At 33.2% G+C, this 22,500-nt stretch overlaps 1 protein-coding gene across 8 annotated transcripts in view; it reads left to right on the top strand.

Moving 5' to 3' along the window:
* Nucleotides 1-22,500, top strand: part of LOC113808196 (dedicator of cytokinesis protein 3) — a 49,268-nt gene that overhangs the window by 24,194 nt on the left and 2,574 nt on the right. For 3 of the 8 annotated variants that reach the window (XM_070136518.1, XM_070136519.1, XM_070136513.1), the window contains 18 exons: nucleotides 4,274-4,552; nucleotides 4,931-5,090; nucleotides 5,343-5,491; nucleotides 5,958-6,043; nucleotides 6,952-7,114; nucleotides 7,393-7,635; nucleotides 7,816-8,010; nucleotides 8,199-8,348; nucleotides 10,888-11,046; nucleotides 11,257-11,439; nucleotides 12,235-12,399; nucleotides 15,706-15,789; nucleotides 16,055-16,215; nucleotides 16,987-17,158; nucleotides 17,284-17,420; nucleotides 17,743-17,888; nucleotides 19,111-19,208; nucleotides 19,548-22,500. The exon at nucleotides 19,548-22,500 is cut by the window's right edge and continues 2,574 nt beyond it. In XM_070136518.1, the coding sequence (XP_069992619.1) occupies nucleotides 4,274-4,552; nucleotides 4,931-5,090; nucleotides 5,343-5,491; nucleotides 5,958-6,043; nucleotides 6,952-7,114; nucleotides 7,393-7,635; nucleotides 7,816-8,010; nucleotides 8,199-8,348; nucleotides 10,888-11,046; nucleotides 11,257-11,439; nucleotides 12,235-12,399; nucleotides 15,706-15,789; nucleotides 16,055-16,215; nucleotides 16,987-17,158; nucleotides 17,284-17,420; nucleotides 17,743-17,888; nucleotides 19,111-19,208; nucleotides 19,548-19,910 (3,093 nt within the window). In that variant the 3' untranslated portion in view covers nucleotides 19,911-22,500. The remainder of the gene's footprint in view (nucleotides 1-4,273; nucleotides 4,553-4,930; nucleotides 5,091-5,342; nucleotides 5,492-5,957; nucleotides 6,044-6,951; nucleotides 7,115-7,392; nucleotides 7,636-7,815; nucleotides 8,011-8,198; nucleotides 8,349-10,887; nucleotides 11,047-11,256; nucleotides 11,440-12,234; nucleotides 12,400-15,705; nucleotides 15,790-16,054; nucleotides 16,216-16,986; nucleotides 17,159-17,283; nucleotides 17,421-17,742; nucleotides 17,889-19,110; nucleotides 19,209-19,547) is intronic. The other 5 variants (XM_070136517.1, XM_027359533.2, XM_070136516.1 and 2 more) reach the window with 5 other exon arrangements.

The raw sequence follows: 22,500 nt of genomic DNA, 5'->3' as shown, positions 1-22,500 counted from the left end.
GCATGATAGTGGGTTTTATTCTGAGTCATAAGCTGCATTTAACTATTTTCTGACTGTCACTTAACTCTCATGTATTGTCTACGTTGCCTGAACATTGTACTTTTGTACAGGATTATCCACAAGTATATGTTTAAGTCTGTAGCCCATTTTACTCTGATCTTTGTTCGTATACTATTCATATATTAAAGCGCATAAAGTTATGCAGGAATTTCAGTGCAGTAGAAAAGCAATTTTAGATAATCAAGGCAGTTAAGTTAATCTGACTGAAGTAAAATTATTTGTTTTTAAGAGGAAAAACAAATATGTGCGTGCGTGCGTGTGTGCGTGCGTGCGTGCGTGCGTGCGTGCGTGCGTGCGTGCGTGCGTGTGTGCGTGTGTGCGTGTGTGCGTGTGTGCGTGTGTGCGTGTGTGCGTGTGTGTGTGTGTGTGTGTGTGTGTGTGTGTGTGTGTGTGTGTGTGTGTGTGTGTGCGTGCGTGCGTGTGCGTGCGCGTGCGTGTGTGCGTGCGTGCATGTGTGCGTGCATGCATGTGTGTGTTCGTGCATGTGTTCATGTGCATGTGTGTGTGTGTGCATGTGTATGTACATGTGTATGTGTGTGTGTGTGTGTGTGCTTGTGTGTGTGCTTGTGCGTGTGCGTGTGCGTGTGCGTGTGTGTGTGTGTGTGTGTGTGTGTGTGTGTGTGTGTGTGTGTGTGTGTGTGTGTGTGTTTTATTCAAGTTGAGAATTTATAATGCACTGTCACATTGTCAAGCATTTTTAAATTTGAATAACCCTATTTGATATGAGATATGCCCAAAGAGTCTATAAAGACTATAAGGTATTTTTGTGATGGCTATAATTCATATAATTGTGGTAACCAGTTTTCCTTATGAAGGGAAATTTATGAAGTTAGTAGAACTGTGGATAGGTACATCATTATATAATGAAGTCAGTTATATGCCTTGATTATTTAAGGTACATAGTACTTTGTAAGGGCATTGCAGTGTCTAGTTTGACATAGAAGTTTAGAAGTTCTGTTTTCTCTATTGGTTAACTAATCTTCAGAATTTCCAATGAAAAAAAGACTGATACTTCAAGCATAACCAAACTGTTTTTTGTATGTGAGGCAAAGGTTAAATCAATCCCCCTCTGTGAGAGAAAGTATCTTATATGTAATTTTATATGTTGAAATAGTATACAAAGTAAGTAAACTCAGGCTTGTGCTGTGAATGTCATTCTACCAACCACACCAGTGCTTAGAGAGAGTAGGTTTAAGGATATTGCCTACCTCTGTGTAAGGACTTCTCCTGTTGTTTTTTCTCTTTAGAATTTCTGGATGGCACAGAAAATTGTTCGGAGTGTATTCTTAAGATTAATGCTTATCACAGACTTTCATTGCATATGCATTTTGCATGTAAAGCTCCCAACTGAGGGGGAACAGGTTACTTTCTAGGGTGCCTTGGAGCAATATGAAAATGTTGTCATCAAACTAAACTGAATTTTGTCTCACAGTAGACCTACTTCCAGATATTTATCTCTCACATATTGATAAATTGGAATCTCTCCATAAAGTGTTCCTTTCCTATAGCTACTGAGACCATAACACCATTCATAGCTAGTAGTAACTGAATTTGAAAAGATGACAGTCACTAAATGGGGCCATGGAGGTCATTATATATTGATTGGTGGCCACAGAATGAAAAAGGTTGGGAACCATTGGTCTACATAGAGATGATGTGTGTATTCAGTCCCATGGCTTCTCTGAAATGAGTATGGTTGGTGGCAATGTCAGGGGACAGATCTATTTGTAACTGTTTTCTTCAATATGATTTACCAAAAAAACACTCTATGCAACAATTTTTTGTGCAATTTATGTATGCATTATGGGCAATTTCAGGCCTCTTAGAGAAGGATAGAGGAGGGAGTTTGCTCTATTAAATGTCTATGATAAAGATACATTGGTAATGGTGTTTTACAGTAAATGAAACCCAAGTAAATGATGTTATTAATTGTTATATTATTAGTGCTGGTTATACTCAATGGTATATCTTGTAGAAATTCATGTTTACATGTACACTCCTTCTTGTAGGCTTTAGGTGTTTGCTTGTATAGTTTTGACTATATTGTGATTAAATCACTACAAAAGAAATATTAACACTCTTGATATAGATTTCATATAAATTTTGTGGACTGGAAAATTATGGACTCTAGTTAAGTTTTCTATTTTTGGGGAATTGTAAAGGGAATTAATGGAATAATACTTTCTAGTTTTTTGTGTGGGAATTAATTGAAAAAGGGATATATGATCATTTTCTGAAAGGGAATTAACCAAAGAAAGGAAAAAGAGAGTTGAAATAGTGAAAGTTAAAAAAGTCTAACTTGCTAAAGATAAGAATTGAGCAATAAATAGGTGCAAAAGACATGAAAGTAGATTAATTCAGGGATATCTGTGACTAATAATGTTAGCTCTTATATTGACCTTGTAAGCATATCCCACTTACGGCAGGTGTCACACATATGGGACACCTGGAGGAAAGATCTCCAAATGGACCATTATGGGTGGGTTAAAAGAAATATAGAAGACAAAATCTAATCTTATGCTATATGTAAAAACAATTTGACAACCATTAAATAAAGTATATTTAAGCCTATTTTGATAGGCTGTTTCTCTTCAATGATCACAGAAAGGGCCAAATAAGATAATACCAAGTGTGCACAAAATGAACACACTTGTCATTTGTCATCCAGCACATAGGATCATTGCTTCATGGTCTGAATAGATTCCATTTGTCAGGAAAAGATTAGAGAAGTTCATTGGTTGGAGGAATAAAGTATCAAGAAATAGTTGTGATTCAAAGAGAGATTTCAAGGCAAAAATCTGATGTACAAGAAAATCACATCAATCAAATTATTATGTACTTCACGAGTAGTGTACATGTTTGCAGTGTTTCCAGTAGTCTTAGGAGAAAAGTGCAGGAACAAGTTATTTATTGTAAGTCATAAAGTGTATTGAATGGTACTATGAACATTGTTTTAAAATGAAGGCATTAAAGTTGTGAATTTATGACAATGAAATTTTATTTTATTATTATTTTTTCTACATGTTCAGTCGTTTCAGTTAAAGTTAAGAAATCTATTTTGACTGATCATTTTTTTTTCATTTTAGTAATCCTTAATCCAATGCTGCCAGGAAAAGGGAATGTTCACTGTAGTTTTGTTTTGTAAAATGTCTATGCATAGATGGCTTCACAAGGGCTTAGCTGCCAAGGAGTCATTTAGTAGACTTCATGACCTCCCCAGATTTTCCCTTTCCTTGATTTTTTGTGATTATTATTTTTTTTACTAATGTTATAATATTGATGTTATTATTAATATAGACATTGTAATTATAACCTTATTAACATTACAAAAAATAATATATGGTAAAAGAATATAATTCACACCTTGGTGACTAAGGAACTGTATAAAGACAATTGATAAACTAAACTCACAGTGGGCATGGCATGTACATAGTGCCATCCCTGTCTGCATTGGGTTAATATGTATGCAAATTATTACAAATTTGGTTGGTGACATTATGTATGCACAGAAGTAGCAGAAAGGTAATCCTTAGAGGGATAAAGACTGGAAAGGAGTAAGTGTTTTAAGCTTTTCAGTTTTTATGTATCATAAAGATGACATTTGCATACAAGTAAGTGTACAAGAATAGAATAGATAATTTGATTGGTAGAAAACACAACACCTGAAGGTAGGCAGTGATATTACCATTTAGGACAGATCAAAGCATTGTGTACATCAACCACTCATACAGTCCCAAGTGTTTTGGGTGGGTAAATGGAATGGTAATTAGCTTTTGGTTCTTATTACTGGTTATGTTTTCTAAACACATCCAGCATCTTGAAATCCCCCTTTCACCTCTCTTTACTGCACAACCATTTAACCCATGCTTTGGGGAAAAACTGTGACTGAAAGTAACAGGCCATTTCCTGTTTAAAGATTGTGTTTAACTCTTTTGTATGTATTTCTTTTTTAGGAATGTATAAGGATATGTTACTGCAGAATGATGCTGTAAGGTGGTTTACTGTCCTAATAAAAAAACAAAAAAAAACATAAAACTAAAGAGCTAATGTACCAGGCAAATAATGGTGCAATATTTGTTGGAAAATACTGGTTACTTTTGCCAAAAATGAACATTAAGTTTAGAGTATATCCTTTGAAGTACAACTTGTGTTTATCAAAATGATACTCCAAAGGTGTTCAGAAATAATAATCTGACTTATTTTGTGTCTGCAGGGAACCTTAGTAGCATGCTTAATGGGCATTCTGCAGCTTATGTCCGAGATACACTACACCAAGCTATGGGAGGAACACTTGATCTCTGGCACCCATCATCTGCGCCACCTTCTATACTCGACCATCGTGCTGCTGGCAGACCTTGTGAGAGCAGCGGTGTTTCCAAGTGACTGGTTTGTCATGCGCATGGTTACCAACCACACTATATTGACAGCTATGCAGGAGATTGCACAGCCACTGATTTCAACATTTTTGAAGTCGGGAAGATTTGACAACCAGGTTAGTGTTTTTTTTAAATTTCATTTCTTTTTCTTTTTCTTCTTTAGTATAAAAGCTTAAAGGAAAGTTTTTCCTCTGCTTTTTTAATATTCTAAATTATGATGATAAAATGATAATGACATTACTGACAATTATCATAATAAAAATGATCATGAAATTGCAATGAGATCATGATAACTGTGTCAGTGATAAGGATCATATATTAGTGAAAATAGTAGTATTGATTATGATAGTAATGATAGTGATTATAATTATAGTAATGTCAATAAAGATTGTTAGAAATTAAAATAAAAAAAGATGATAGAAAAAAAAACTAATAATTATGATGGTATTGATAGGTACAAACGGAGAAGATTTTATACATTATATTTTTTTCAGGTTTGGAGTAATTACCTGAATCTAGCTGTTGGATTCTTGACGCAGCCTTGCCTGCAGTTGGAGCACTTCTCACAGCAGAAACGTCACAAGGTTTTGGAAAGATACAATGACATGAGAGTCCTTATGGGCTTCCAGATACTTTCCATGTGGCATAATTTGGGTGAGGAGTGTTCTAGTTTGAAAGAGAAATATTTTTGTTTTATTCATATTTAATGAATAAGCATGGCTTGGTTTTTGAGTGACCTTGATCATTATGGACCCTCATTGTATTCAGTCAAGTCATAGTAAGAATTACATAAGATTTGGCATCTTGTTTGAATTTATGTTTAGAAACTTTTATGTCATAGAACTGGATTTTTTTTTTTTTTGGGGGGGGGAATATCTTGCATCATCCCTCTTCATCCTTCTTCAGATGAGCACCGGCTGCACTTCATACCTGGCATGGTGGGCCCGTTCCTGGAGGTGACACTGGTGCCGGAGCCAGAACTGCGCAAAGCAACACTGCCCATATTCTTTGACATGATGCAGGCAGAACAACAAGCAAAAGGCAATTTCAAACAGGTTAGAATCTACAAATTTGTTATCTAAAATTTTGAAACCATATAGTGATCTTAGCTTATATTGAGGCTGAGGATTGTTAAAAGAAAGAAAAAAAAAAAAAAAATGGTTTGCACAGTCAGAAATCTTTGTTAACCAATATTTAATCCCCAATGAACATACAATTTTTCTATTTTTGTGTTCTAACAAACATTCTTGATTTGATAACAGTAAAACTTAAATTTTGCTGGGAATAGATGGGAATAAGTGAATATCATATGTCACCTAGCATGAATAGTTTAAATTTCTGATTAAAGAATAACATGCTTGGATGGTTACCAACATCAGGAGCATATGACCAAGCAATATGACAATTGAAGATAAGGAGTGGAGTATCTGTAACTTGGCTGAGACAAACTGCTTGTTTATTTTTTGGGAGATCTTTGATTTTTGAGAAGTATTACTTATTAATAATTTTTTCTCTTTTAAGGTTGAGACGGAACTTATAGATAAGCTTGATATATTGGTAAGCGAAAACAAGGGTGACGATGAATACCGTCAACTTTTTAATACAATGTAAGTATATTTTTGTATTTGATATTATATTATGTTGTTAACTTCTTGAATTTATGATTTAAGATGTTTGATATTAGAAATAAACATCTTTGGGAATGCAGAGAAATATTTCAAAGGAGTTAATACTTAGGAAGCTGATATATTTTTGTTTTATATAAAGAAGTAGTATCATTTACTAGTTAAGAGAAAATATTGTAAAAAAGGTTGTAATATGTTCTGAATGCTTTGTAAATACTTTCATAATATCAATATTATTTTTTTCCATGCTATATCTTTTAGGGAACATTTAAGTGCTGTGTAAGTTAACAAATGATGTTTTTTTTGTAATTTTAGCAAATACTCTTTCATCAGTAGATTTTCAAGTCTTTGGTTTATTGCTTGTTTTATCTATTTGTATGATTTTCATGTTCTGATTGCCTGTTATTCATTCATTTATCAGTTCTGTCTTAGTATCGTGAGAACATTATTCTGATTTGTGTAGATATGAATTAATAGCTTTCTCAGCATTTCAAGTTGTAGATTTGTTGCTCAGGAATCACATTGATTTTCCTAAATCCTCCCTCCCCATAAAATATATTTAAGGAAGGCATGAATAATGGTTGTCATAAATAATTTCAGTACAAGGATCTAGATAGTTGTTATTTTTACAAGACAAGTGACAGTGCATTCCAAGTCAGGTCTGTCTTCAAGTCATCATAGATTAATAAGCTATAAATCTGTATGTTCATATGGATTCCTGTGAGAACTGTTCCTATATGTGTGGTTATTTCACAACTTTGTCTTGTACAGTGTTGATTTTTTTGTGATCCTTTTTATTTTTTTGCATGACATTCTAGGTGCACAGTAAATGTAGTTGATGTATAGCCAGTCTGAACAGGTTTGTCTCATACCTACTCTATTTCTGACAGACTTTTGGAGCGTGTACGTTCAAATGACCCAGTATGGAGAGAGAGTGGAACAGCTTTTATCAACTCTGTTACAAGGCTCTTAGAAAGGCTGTTAGACTACCGCAGTGTGATGCAGGGGGATGAAAACTGTGACAAGCGAATGAGTTGCACAGTTAACTTGTTGGTAATTAATTGTGATTTATCAGTAATGATAGAGCAGTATTTTTTCCCTCTTAGTGTATTTTGAAAATAAAATAATAAAATTAAAAGGTCGCAAGTATGACTGCCTAGAAGAAACTCAGAATGAATGATATTTTTAAGGCTTATACCCTAATTTTGGGTTTGCTGTTACCATCACAAATATTTGAAGATTGCACATATGTCAATAAGATTGGTATACTGTATACTGTAATCAGGATTTTTTTTTAGAAACGGTAATTAATTTCCTTCACACATTTTCAGAACTTCTATAAGAATGAAATTAATCGACAAGAAATGTACATTCGGTACATCTACAAGCTCCATGATCTCCACCTCCCAGCAGGCAATTACACAGAAGCTGCCTTCACTCTGCAGCTGCATGCAGATCAGCTCTCATGGACACAGAGGATGCTGCATGCAGATCACTTATATCAAGCACAGACGGAAACTCAGCGAAAAGAGCTAATTTATATGAAAATTATAGATTACTTTGACAAGGGCAAGGTATGGAGATACAGATTAACTTCAATTTATTGGACATCATAAAATAATCAGACAAAGATATACTTACCTAAGAAAAGTCTTGAGAATTATAGTTTGAGAAAGGTCAGACAATTCTTTTAATTTAAATATGTGTTATTTACATAAGAACAGTTGGATATTTATATTGTCTATATCTTTCAGTGCTGGGAGCAAGGCATTCCCCTTCTTGAAGAATTAGCAGGACAGTACAAAACCAGATTGTTTGATTATCAGAGACTAAGTGAGGTATTAAAACGTCAAGCTTCATTCTATGAGAAAATACTTAGTGGCAAGAGATATGATAATGAATATTTCCGTGTTGGATTCTATGGCCTGGGTCTTCCTCTTTTTGTGCGGGTAAGTTTTCTGCGTAGTGCCTCTCTGATTCAGCTCTAGACTGACTTGGTTGTGGTATCCATCAGTCTTGAAATTTATTTGTTGGAGCTAAATGTTTCATACTTTCACTTTTAGTTTGTGTGAATAAAAGTGATTACAAGCATGATCGATGGTAATATAAAATGATGATAATGATTTTCCCTTTTCAGAATAAAGTTTTCATTTACCGTGGATTAGAGTATGAGCAGATTGTGGCTTTCACCCAGAGGATTCAGACGGAATTTCCTCAGGCTAAAATGCTGCACCACAATACTCCTCCTGATGATACTATCCGCTCATCTGATGGACAGTATATCCAGGTAAATTTAAGTTGGTTTCTCTTAAGAATTTTAAAATGTTTTTTCTCTGTGTTTCTCAATTTTATTACTTTTACTCCGTATGATATGTTTTGTGATTTATTTTTTTACACATTTTATTCAACATTTACAGTATCCAATGGTATCCAAGAGAGCTATAATCTCTTGTCAGCCATGCTCCAGCCAAGCAACAAAGTCTGTAACTAAAATTGAAAGTGACCCTGTAAAATGTGCACTTTTGCAGCCTAGTTCTTTAAGACACCTCTTGTCTAGTGCATTATGCCTTGCAGTCAATGGGCCAAACAAGCCACTCCTTTTATGTGCTAGTAATATTGCTGCTTAGACTAGAAATGTATTTAGTAGTTTGTTTTCCCAAGTGGCATCCAATAGCATAGAGTTTTACAAATTGTTTTGTGGAAGTGACCTTTCTCAAGTCTTTTGAGACTCCCTGTAGAACTTCTTGAGTAGCAAGTAATCGGGAAAATGATGCTATATAGGGAGATCACAGCAAAGATCCTTGAGTGTTTTGCACTTGAAGTGCCAAGAAGGCCAGACTGTTAAACATTATTTTGTAATATGAATTCACCCATTCATGATAGACAAGATTTTGAGTAAAGTTTGGCAAGGCTTAAGGTGTGTTAGCATATGCTGCTCCCCATGTGAGCTGTTGTTTTGTTCATTACTAGGCTCCTGAGGCATCATCCCAGCCACTGGGACCAGGGCTCATCACATAACTAGATGTCATCTAGAGTGAAGGAATTTTCACCATGACATGATTAAATGTCACCAAGCGAGAGTGTAAAATTTTCTGTCATACTTTAATCCCAGTGTGCTGGTTGTCACTTTATTACCTTTACATAACAAGCTGCTGCGTATCCATCAAAATACATAACAGAGCACACTGAACCCCATAGAAGCTCCAGAATGATGGTACTTTTAATGAAATCATTTTTATAACATTTGGATTTGTGGTTCTAGGAGGTATAGGGAGTTTAAATCAAGCAAAAATATAGTAGAGTAGTCCATGTATGTAACCTGCAGCTTGCAAGGGTGAAAATTACTGATGATATCAGCAGTTATTTATATTTCTATGTAAAACAGTTTTTGGTAAAATATCTTTTATCACCTAATAGTTTTGAAGAAAAACATCTTTAAACCTCTATAAAGATGTGAGATTGCAGTAGAACCAATCAGACTCTGAATCAAAATTTTTATACTTCTAAACTTCCTATATTTCACCCATTACTAATGAGTACATGTACTGTGCACAGTAGTTTTATTTTATGAATTTTGTTTGCACACAGATGGCTCCACAAGTACTCAGACACCATGAACTCAATGATGAGCAGGCTTATGTGACTTCACCTGATTATTTTTGCTAATGCTATTAATATCAATACTGTTATTGTTATTATTGTTATTGACATTATGGTTATTCTAATGTTACCAGCAACACTGATAGCAAAAAAATAAGAAAGGATAGAATCATGACAATCATACAGGCATAGGGTGAATAGACAAGATAGGTAGTACTTCATGATTAGCTCTTGTGGATCTATCTATGTTGAGACAAAAGGAATGACTTAAAATCACAGTGGGCATATGTGTGTACATACCTTGCCAGCATCAATGGGTCAAAGGCAATGAACTTTTGACAATTTTGGTGGCCATTTTTTTCTTCTATATTCTTTTTTTTTGTTTTCGGACTACTCCAACCTATAAAATGTAGATGAGATTAATGTAAGAGCATAAATTTCCAGCTGTATGTAACATATATTATTAGTTGAAATGAAGTATATACATTTGATATTTTTCCTGTATTAAAAAGATAACACAATTAATACTAATTTTTCACTTTTCATAAGAGCTATTCTTTGCTTTCTATCATTTTGAAGTATTTCCTAAATCAGATATTTTACAGCAGTTCTGTTATGAAAATTCTCCAAATTTTGATCATAATAAAGTCGGAACTGTTGTTTTGCTGGAACTGTGTGTTATCATTTCTCCTTTTTTCCTCAGGAGTGTTGCTTATAACCCAGTTTAGAAGTAGTGGATATTCAAAGTAATCCTCTGATTTTTTTTTTTTTTTTTTTGTGATATTTCAAATGCCTTTCACAACTTCATCCACCAGCTTTACAAAAATGCTCTTCAGTAGATTGATAATGCCATTTACAATTGGGCATTTTGTTCCTATTAAATAGATTGTTATAATCTTTGAGGATTTTACATCAAGTGATAACATCCATTGAAGTTATTCGTTTAATTGATAGATTTTGTATTGGATCACAGATAAGCCAGATACATGTACATATATATATCTATATGGCTCTCTGCGTGCGTGCGTGTGTGTGCTTGTGCGTGTGCGTGTGCGTGTGCGTGTGCATACATATGCATACGCCTGCACATATACAAAAGGGTGTGCATATACAAAATGCAGTCATAGACACAGACACAAACAGACAGAGGCAGACAGATACAGACTCAGACTGAGACAAGGTCACAGTCAGTTTCCCAAACTGCAGTGTTTAATTGATTCATACAGATCTGTGCGGTGAAGGCAGTCCCAGAGCCAAATCCCAAGTTTGAGGGCATTGAAGTTGATGAAAGAATTCTCAAATATTATACTGTGAACCATGTCCGCCACTTTGTGTATGACCGGCCTACGTACCGTGGACCGGCAGATAAAGAAAATGAGTTCAAGGTAAGAAGAAGAAATTTTTCAGCTTTAGAGTGTGGGGTGTAATGAGAAATATAGTTTTCATGTTTATACATTTTGATGTAGAAATTCAAAATTTAAATGTGAGTGAAAATAATTTTTAGTGTTCAGTGTTATGTGCCAGTAAATATAGTTTTAGTATAGTTCTTGCATGAACAGTCTCCACCATAACTAATCTTTACAAATGAATGCCAGAACTTATGGATCGAGAGAACTACCTACACAACTGAATGTGAGCTGCCTGGTATCCTCAAGTGGTTTGAAGTAGTTGAACAAAGGATAGAACAGTTGTGTCCACCTCAGTATGCTTGTGAAACTGTGGAACGCAATAACAAACAGATTCGCCAAGTTATGCAGCACTATCGTGCCAACCCTCAGGTATGTATGGAAAGGAATCACAGTTACCTCAGTCTGTTTATTGATAATGTGGAAGTCTTCTCCATTAAGATCACTCCTCTGCTTATGTATGTATTGTAAATATTTCATCAGTGTAATTATGACTTTCTAACAAGTTTGAGTGGTTATCATTAACAGTTTACAATATAGTAGGTACTTGTTTCAGATTATGGATATTGTAATTTCTGTTAGATTTGGCACAGATTATTAATCACATGATTTATAGCCTTGAATATTGCACAGATTGATGATTTATAGCCTTGAATATTGCACAGATTGTTAATCTCATTTTATGTAGCCAACATCCCTGGTTTCTTATGTTTATAATGTCTAATTGTTTGTAATAAATATTGGGATTTGTTTTCAACTAGATATTACTGACACTGCACTAGACTTTGTACTGTATCTATGTGGTTTAGTTTCATATCATATTCACATAATAGCAATATGTGATCATCTAGTATTTAATGGATAATTAGTTTTATTATATATATTTGATGGTGTAACAGACGTTTTTTTTTTTTTATATCTAGCTGCTTAAGCTTTTCATTCAAATGATATTGTGTTTAGATTAATAGTGCATTGTCTGTATATACTCCAAATCTAGAATGCATATCTTTTCTTTTTACAATTTGAGAAATTCCAGCAGTACTTTATGTGACTGCATTTATAATCTTATTGCAACTAGAATACGAAATCTTCATCAAAATTCTACTGGATTCTTCCCACGTCTGTTAGTAACATCAAGTATCAAAGCAAACAATTTTCCCCACATAGGATAACATTCAGCCCTTCACAATGAGGCTTCAAGGCACCATTGATGCAGCTGTTAATGGAGGGATTGCAAAGTACCAGGATGCCTTCTTTGGGCCTGACTACTTGGTTGTGTATCCTGAGTACGCAGATCACGTTAATAGACTCAAGGTCCTCATATCAGATCAGGTGAGAGAAATTTATGATGATCGTTATTGTTATTGGGATTATATTATTATTATTATCGTTTTTATTGTTATTATTATTGTTATATTATCATTATTGTTTTATTGTAATTATCATTGTTTTATTGTAATTATCATTGTTTTATTGTAATTATCATTGTTTTATTGTAATTATCATTGTTTTACTGTTATTATTATTATTGTTATTGTTATTATTATTATTATTATTATTATTATTATTATTATTATTATTATTATTATTATTATTATTATTGTAATTATTATTATTATTATTTTTGTTGTTATCATTATTATTATTATTGTTATTGTTGTTATTATTATTATTATTATTATTATTATTATTATTATTATTATTATTATTATTATTATTATTATTATTATTATTATTATTATTATTTCTATTATTATTATTATTATTATTATTATTATTATTATTATTATTATTATTATTATTATTATTATTATTATTATTATTATTATTATTATTATTATTATTATTATTATTATTGTTATTAATATTGTTGTTGTTGTTTTGTTGTTTGTTGTTGTTGCTGTTATTGTTATTATTACCATTACTATTACCATCATCATTGTTATTATGATCACTATTGATATTATTATCATTATTATTTTTATCATTGTTGTTGTCATTGTCATTAATATAATTATTGTTATCATCATTATTACCATTATTATTATTATTATTATTGTTATTATTATTATAATATATATATATATATATGTATATATATATGTATATATATATATATATATATATATATATATATATATATATATATATATTTTTTTTTTTATTGTTATTGTTATTATTATTTTGTTATTGTTATTGTTATTATTAATATTATTAATATTCTTCCTCTTCATCTTTTTCTTATTATTGTTACTGTTATTATTGTTATTGTTATTATTATTGTTATTATTATTGTTATTATTATTATTGTTATTATTATTATTGTTATTATTATTATTGTTATTATTATTATTGTTATTATTATTATTGTTATTATAATTATTGTTATTATAATTATTGTTATTATAATTATTGTTATTATTATTATTGTTATTATTATTATTATTATTATTATTATAGTTATTATCATTATAGTTATTATCATTATAGTTATTATTATTATCATCGTTATCGTTATTATTGTTATTGTTATTATTGTTATTATTATTATTGTTATTATTATTGTTATTATTGTTATTATTATTATTATTATTATTATTGTTATTATTATCATTATAGTTATTATCATTATAGTTATTATCATTATAGTTATTATCATTATAGTTATTAATGATATTATTGATATTATTGATATTATTGATATTATTATTACTATTATTACTATTATTACTATTATTATTATTATGATTATGATTATAATTATAATTATAACTATAATTATAATTATGATTATGATTATGATTATGATTATGATGATTATTCTTATTATTGTTATTGTTATTGTTATTGTTATTGTTATTATTATTATTATCATTATCAATTATTATTACTATTAATTTTACTATTATTAATATTACTCCTATTATCATTATCTTTATCATTATTATTATTATTATTATTATTATTATTATTATTATTATTATTATTATTATTATTATTATTATTATTATTATTATTATTATTATTATTATTATTATTATTATTATTTTTATTATTATTGTTATTATCAGTATCATCATTATTATGATTATGATGAACATAATTATTATCATAATAATTATGGTTATTGATTCTTATTATTGTTATTGTGACTCATTGAGAGGACCTTCCTAGATGCTAGCACTAAATATCAACCTCTCACTGATTGTCTTTAGGAGAATGGCAGCCATACTACTTACTATTATCTGGAGAGGAATTAATTAATCCAGTCAGTGCAAATAGAGTAGGATTGAAAATACTGGTACTAAAATATAGAACTTTCTGCCTCAGTAGTACCTCTCTTTTAACATGTAGGTCATCATAGAGATAATCATGAACTAACTGAGTGTGTCATTCACTCACTCACTCACTCATTCACTCATTCACTCAGTCTTTTTTTTCTCTCTCTCTCACTTTTTCTCTCTCCCCCCTTCCTTCCTCTTTCCCTTCTTCCCTCTTTACTTTCTTCCCTGTTTCCTTCCTTCTCTCTTTCCTTCCTCCTCTCTTTCCTTCCTTCCTTTCTTCCCTCTTTCCTCCCTCCCTCCCTCCGTTTCTCTCTCCCTCTCTCCCTCCCTTTCTCTCTCCCTCTCTCCCTCCCTCCCCTCCTTCCTCCTTCCCTCCCACCTTCCTTCCTCCTTCCTTCCTCCTTCCTTCCTCCTTCCTCCTTTCTCCTTCCCCCATCCCTCCTTTCTCCTTCCCTCTTCCCTCCTTTCTCCTTCCCTCTTCCCTCCTTTCTCCTTTCTCCTTCCCTCCCTCCTTCCTCTTTCCCTCCCTCCTTCCTTTCCACCATCCTCCTTCCCTTCCTGCTTCCTTTCCTTCTTCCTTCCTGCCCTCCCTTCTTCCTCCCTTCCTCCTTTCCCTCTCTCCCTCTCTCTCATTCCCTACCTCCCTCCCTCTCTTCCTCTTCCTCTTCCTCTTCCTCGTCCTCGTCTTCTCTTCCTCTTCCTCTACCTCTATTTCCCTGTTCTCCCGTTCCCCTGTCCCGTTCCCCAGTTCCCCAGCCCCCCGCCTTCCCGTTCCCCTGTTCCTCTGTCCCCCCATTCCCATGTTCGCCTGTTCCCGTTTCCCTATTCCCTATTCCCTATTCCCTATTCCCCTATTCCCCTATTCCCCTATTCCCCTATTCCTCTATTCCTCTATTCCTCTATTTCTCTATTTCTCTATTTCTCTATTCCTCTATTCCTCTATTCCTCTATTCCCCTATTCCCCTATTCCCCTATTCCCCTCACTCACTCACTCACTCACTCACTCACTCACTCACTCACTCACTCACTCACTCACTCACTCACTCACTCACTCACTCACTCACTCACTCACTCACTCACTCACTGACACTTACACTTATGCCACTTAGCTATTATATCAGTGTAGTATGCAGGTATATATGCAATATAATATGTTGGATTTGATACTACTGTAGTTCTATAATTTGAATATGATTTTATCCAAATCCAGAAATTGGAATATACAGTAGAAGGTTGAGTTGTACCTTAGAAATTACCATAGCCTCCTCTTGCATACTTTTCTATGTTTATGAAAATTATGTAATTATTCTTGTTCCTGTCAAAATGAATTAGCTGAGACAAAGTATCCTTACAGACCATGATCTTAGAGGGAGCGCTTGAACTCCATGGAAAGATTGCACCGCCTGCTAATCAGCCTCTTCATAGAAGATTAGTAGAGGTATTGTATCAAAACAGTTATCTTTCATATAGATGTGTTGATTTTATTTTAGTTATTTTTGAAAGTATTTTTAAGATCTCGGTAGCAATGGGAAATCTTTCATCATTTAACCAAATGTTAGGGATTGATAGTAAAGTTGATATACTTAACATTTTAATATGCTGTGTTGCTATTTGCTACAGTTTTAAGGTACTGAAAAGAAACACAAAAAGACAATTCTTTATTATGTAGATGAATGTAAATCATTGAAATAAACTTTTTGCAGGTTTTTGAAGGTTTACGAGCAAAAGTACGGAAGATGTGCTCAACACCCCAGTCCCAACGATCGACCTCTTCTCTCCAGTCAACTCCCCCGCCTCCTCCAACCCACAGGAGGGCAGACTCTGACCCTGCTACAGAGTTCAGGAGAACGGGATCAATTATCAAGTATGGAAGGCAGTATTTTATACATATTTTTGTAGACATCATTCTCAGATTACATGTTATTTTGACAAAAATGGAAAGACTAACATTTTAATTATTTTCAATGAACCATTTTCATTTGAGACTTAGAATCACTAGTATTCTTTGAAGCTGATATATTCATATGTGGTATTAGGCAACCACACCCATAGTTCTGGCTTACTTTTATTTTGTGGATTGAAATGTGAAATATTCAGAATCAGTGAAATCACCTCAAATCAGTCACTTACAGTTTATTTTTCTTCCATATTGCTTTCTTTATATTTTTTTTCTAATTGGTGCATTGTCTGTTTCTACATCCATCAACTGGACGTATTCACAGTATGAGGGGTGGATATGATTTAAATTATGTGCACCATGTATCCACCCCTCTTTAAGCTTTATGGGCTTTGGGATAAGGTGTTCATGTCATACTGCTATACTGAACCACAGAGAGATAAGTCGTTGGAATTTGTGTAAGGATAGAATATTAGAGACTCAAGTCTGGAGGCACAACATTGGAAAATATTGGTTCGTAGAAGTCATGTAAGAAACTGATTGGGATTCATTTCTACAAGAAGTTCCCTGAGTCAGCATGTAGCCATATATGTGATGGCTATGTGGATAGAAAAAAAGCACTGTTCCCCATTATTTTGAAAACTTAGTTTGTACCACTACCAGGAGGCCAGAATGGTTAGAAATGAACTCATTGATAGATAAATGATCAGAAAATTTTCTTCTACATTCCTGATTTAGAGCTTCTCGTTTCAGCTCCCCTTTGCCACCACTGCCATCTGATAAGTGTGCTGTTAGTGTAAGTTCTTCCTCCACATCCGGCCACTCCTCGCAGAGATCATCGCAGGCATCTTCACTATATGCTCATTTCCACTCAGCTTCTCATGATGATGAGTTATATGCCAAGCCTCAGGTAACATAATCCTCTTTATTGTGGAGTTGTGCAGGGTGTATCATATAATCTAAATATTCCTGTCCCTTATGTCTTTCTTTTTCCATTCCTTCTCCCATTTAAATCACTGATTCAACTTTCATCAGGAATGGGACGAGGGAGTTGCCAGCATGCGCGACTCACGGCCCCGATCTGCCTTCATTACGGATAGCAGAGGCTCCTCCCCGAAGTCTCTCTCCAAGTCCCTCAACAATGATTATATGATTGTACCTTCTCAGAAAAGGTTAGCTATTATTGTAGTTATTTTTATAAGTGCTATTATTATAACTATTATGATTATAATAATGATAATAAAGATTATAATAATAATAATAATAATAATAATAATAATAATAATAAAAATAATAAAAATAATAATGATAATTATGATAATAGTTGTTATTATTATTGTTGTGGTTGCAGTTGTGGTTGTGGTTCTTGTTAATGTTATTATTCTTATGTAGGTTTATATTTTAGTCAACATTAACCTCTGCTATTTGTCTTTTCTCTGCTATAGTTAACTGTCATTAATGTTGAGCTTTTTTATAAACAAATTCTTTTTTTAGCAGTTCTGATGAAAACAGACGGTCTCGCCACTCTCGTCCACCAAGCCCTCATTCAGCTAGAATCTCCGGTACTCATGACTCACTCAACACTTCATGGAGCGATTCTCATGGATCACAAGAATCTCTTCCCCCCCTCCCACCAAGAGGTACGATCGTGTCAGTATTCGTTTTAGATAATTTTTTGTACAAATTCAGTTTTTGTTATTTTCTGAGAAGCTGCTACATGTATGTCTGGTGGAGTATCATTCTTGAAAAGATGTGTGGAGACATTTACCTGTTCAGTAGCAAATATATGCGGCAATAGGAGACTGAAAACAAGATCAAGAAGTGCTGTATATAGTGGGTGTAAATGATAGAATGCACATCATAGAAAATTATCATGTACTTTTATATGATATAAAGATTCTACTATCAGCCCAAGATACCTTTTTTGCAATTCTCTAGAAAAACAGGAAAATACTGCAAATGAGGCTATAGAACTACAAACTTGATTTTCATTATATGTCATATTAAGTAATTGGGGAGGCAGATAGTCTGAATTGCTTCTGGAATTTATCCTCTGAAAGCCATATAAGCTTTTCACAAATTGAGTGAAGTCTTATTTTTTACAAGTTATCTAGATGCAACTCACCTGATCTGAGATTTATAGTAAGTTGTTTTTCTTCATTCCAAAAATTATTACTTACTATTTTCTGTGTCATTTTTCTGGATCTCTTAGAGAGCTTAAACCTTTTTACTTCTCTTCCTCATTATGGGAATCTTATCATCCTTGTGGTTCTCATCTCAGAAGCCTCTCATGAATAATGTTAAAGAATTAATTTGTTTACCTCCATATATAATAATGCTCCTAATGTCAGTCAGAAGGCCTCTTTTGTTATAAATAAGTGCCATGGATGACAGCTTTCATTTATCCAATTGAGGTTAAGTCAGGGATAAAGCACATCTCAAATCTGAGGCTACATGAAAATTATTATGTGAAGCCAAATTAACATTAATATGATGTGGAAAATGACAATAGGACAAGTATAATTTCTCTAACAGAACATGACAATAGGACAAGTATAATTTCTCTAACAGAACATGACAATAGGACAAAAGAACTTGTGTCTTCATCCATGACTGTAAAAGACTACACCAGATACAGGTGTTGCAGTAATTGTCACTGTGTTTTTTTGTCTATTATGAATTTGTATAATAATTTATTTGGTAACCATCATTGAAATAAAGAGATACTTGTTCCTAAAAATGGTTGACAGTGAAAATATAGATTTGCTGAATATTTTAAACTTTTTCTTTGGCATATTTGTGAACTGCCACAAATATGCCATGAAGGTAAAATGAGAAGACTATTTATGTTACTTTACATAGATCATTTTGCAGGAAACGAAAGACAGACTCGCTCAGTTAGCCTTGGGGGGGAGGAAGACGCTCCTCCTCCAGTGCTCCCCAAGAGGATGGGCAAGAAGGTACGTGCTGCCAGTTTCAACATGGGAGACAAGATCAATAGCTTGTCTGAGTGATGTAGTTGATGTAGGAAAGAAGCTCCTGATAACTGTTTTCATTGTATGATGGTGCTACAAGAAATTATACTTTTTTAGCTTCATGTAATTTGTGACAGAAATGTTGCTTGAGGCCTATTTGCAATCAGTGTGTTTTTTTAGATTAACTGTACATAGAGATTGCTGGAGTGCAGGCCATGTAGTTTGTGACAGAAATGGAATTCATTCATAGTATTCTGAAGTACAGTATGCACATTTTCCTTTCCCCTCCATTGTTATTTACCACCACAACATAACTTTGTACAGTGCTCGTCGCCTGCCATGTTTGGGTCTGATCAGCTCCTGGGTGATGGTGTGGATGGAAGCAGCAGTAGCGGCGGTGGCCTCAGTAACGGCTTTCCTGCCTCCACCCCTGGCACCCCTCCGTTGCTCTCACCGCGTAACCACCGCACTCCCCCACCACCACCTATACCTCCCAAGTCAACTTCTACCCCACTCACTCCACTGTCACCACCCTCAAGCTTCACCCTCAACACTTCTGGTGATGACTTAACACCTACCACACCAACTAATATATACATAGGTGATATAGAAAATACGCATCCCAGTCTTCACGAGAACTATTCCGTGCCACCTCGACTTCAGCCATATCCTCCACCATCTTCCTGAATCTTCTTGTGCTTTTCCCTAGAAGTGCTGGTGTTCGCATTTTGATGTGTTGGTATGGTTTCTATTTGGAATTACTCACATAATTCTGTTTTATTTTCAACAGTGTAATTTGTTTTTAATCCCAGATATGGTATATTATTTAGGCATGCATATTTGGGTTCAATTATAGAAAAAAATTGTGGTTCACATAAGATTTCATGAATTCCATTATTTGTTATAAGCTTAAATCAAGTTTCATATAAAAATTCTAAGAATGAATTAGACTTGCATACTTAAGTAAAAGAAAAAATCATATATCCATAATCTATGATGATATTATTATCTTTTATGTGAGTACACTCAACAACAAATACAGAAAAAAAAACTTATTTTCCTTCTATAACAAAAAATAGACCTGCAGCCTATTTGTCTATCTTTGCCTCTCTTTCTCTCCCTTGTTCATAATCTTAGTGTGTCTCAGTAACTGAATTACAGTATCAGATTCAGTCTCAATCTTTCACATTCTCATTCTCATGCACATTTTTTACACATCTGTATTTTAATCATACCAATACATGATTACTTTCTGTTTCTCCCCAGGAAAGTGTTTGTGAATGCAAATCTTACTGTTTTTCATCTGTGGTCAACATCTTGCCTTCTCTGCTTCCATTTTATATATGATCATACCCAATCATCCTAATTCTTGCTCCACAGTTGAAATCTGACCAACTGTTGAGTTTTCATTGGAGTCTTGTCCATACTCATTCTAATGTTCTAATTTGAAAAAAATAACCATGTTGGAATAATTCAAAATGAATTAAAACCTGATCTTGAGAAAAGGTATTACTTACCTTGTCAGATAAAGTTAACTTCATGAAACTGGACAAAGTGAAGCATGTGTATGGTTACATATTTCATCATAGAATATCTTTTGATAACTTAGGTTATGAAAGGAACTGAAATGATATTGTTTTTCTTATCATGGCCTATTGTTAACTGTATGGACAAGATGCTTGTATTGCTTAGTAGACTGGCTGTGTCTTAAATCTTTGTCTTTATTTTATTTTAAAGTGAAAAAGCATATCAGGATGGTTTTTATGTTTTTCTGGGAAAAAGATGTCCGGTAAGATAGATAACACTATCAGCCTCTGACTAGAATAACATAAGTTAAAAAATCAATATATCAAAAGTACAATTTAGCATTATGACTGGTAATACTGATGTTCTTCTGACTACATTTTTTATTGTTTTTGATCAGATGTCAATTAGAGATCAAGATGAGCCAACATGTGATTGATGCACATGCTCTGAAAATAGCAATATTTCAATCAGACAATAAAATGGATCTGAAGGGGAAAATATTATTAATAATCATTTAGACTTCATTGATGCAAGTCTGGTCTACATATCATGTCAGCTAACTTTGGTTTGGTTAGCTTTAATGTGACTATTTACTCTATCAATATAATGGCATCTAGCTGATCCTCAATACTGTTCGGGATTAGAATGGAATGAATGTATATGATAAGGTGTTCTTTTTCCTTTGTCCTCTTTTTTATATGTGAAATAGAAATTTAACCTGCAAGGAATCTGTATAAAAGTATATATAATAGAAGACTAATTTTTGCATATTACATAGTAGTGATATAGAAAATTAGAGGCTTTTGATATTGTAAGTTGATGCTTAGATCTTGAAGCTATTTATTCATACATGTTAGACCATCTGATTCTGTTAAGAACTGTATTTACGTCTAGTCACTGCCGAAGACAAACTTAGGCTGAAATTATGGCTAGTTTAGTTAAGCCTTAGAAATGCTATGATATTTTGAGATGACAGTTACTGAATACTATGAATGAAATGTGAATGGAGTTATGCATTTGTTTAATGTTATTATTTTTTGTTTTGTTTTATTGGTTTGGAAATGTTAATTTTTTTATTTTTACCCTTTACCTTTCAATATGACCTGTATATAGTTGTGTTTTATTCATTTATTTATTAATAATTTTGGAGATAGAACATTCATAAAGCATTTGTTAATTAGGGTTTCTCTAAGCTGACAACAATGATCTGATAAGGTGATCTGAATCTGGTTTCAAATTAAGTTTGTTTTTTCTTTATACACAAGAAATTGTGGCTACTGCTTTTGATTAGCTGGTGCCATACTTGGTGTTGAGTGTCTGCCGGTAGCCATGAGTTATATCTTATATGGTCAATAGTTTGCCGCAGTAGTAATACATATTTACAGGTTGTCAATACAAATACGATGTACTCATGGTGTAGACCTTACAGTATTTTGTATATAGAGGAAAAATAAAAGGTGCTCCATCTTGCCTTTAGAGATTGTCTTTAGGAAAGCATTTTCATTTGTATAATAGATCAAAATGTATAGTTATCTAACTTTTATGTTATGAACTGCATGTGATGATATATGAGTATGCACTGTATACTATATTATTTTATAGAATAGTATTAATATCTGTATTGTCACTAGGAAATAATTTCATGACTGTTTTGTTGATCTTGATATGCATTTAGCATAATTCACCTTCTATTGAACTATACTTCTTATGTGTTATTTCTGTATCTGCAATATTGTATACTTGATTTTAA

The sequence above is a fragment of the Penaeus vannamei genome, chromosome 22, assembly GCF_042767895.1.
Source record: "Penaeus vannamei isolate JL-2024 chromosome 22, ASM4276789v1, whole genome shotgun sequence".
Taxonomy (NCBI): Eukaryota; Metazoa; Arthropoda; class Malacostraca; order Decapoda; family Penaeidae; genus Penaeus; species Penaeus vannamei.
This window is presented reverse-complemented; position numbering and strand designations above follow the sequence as displayed.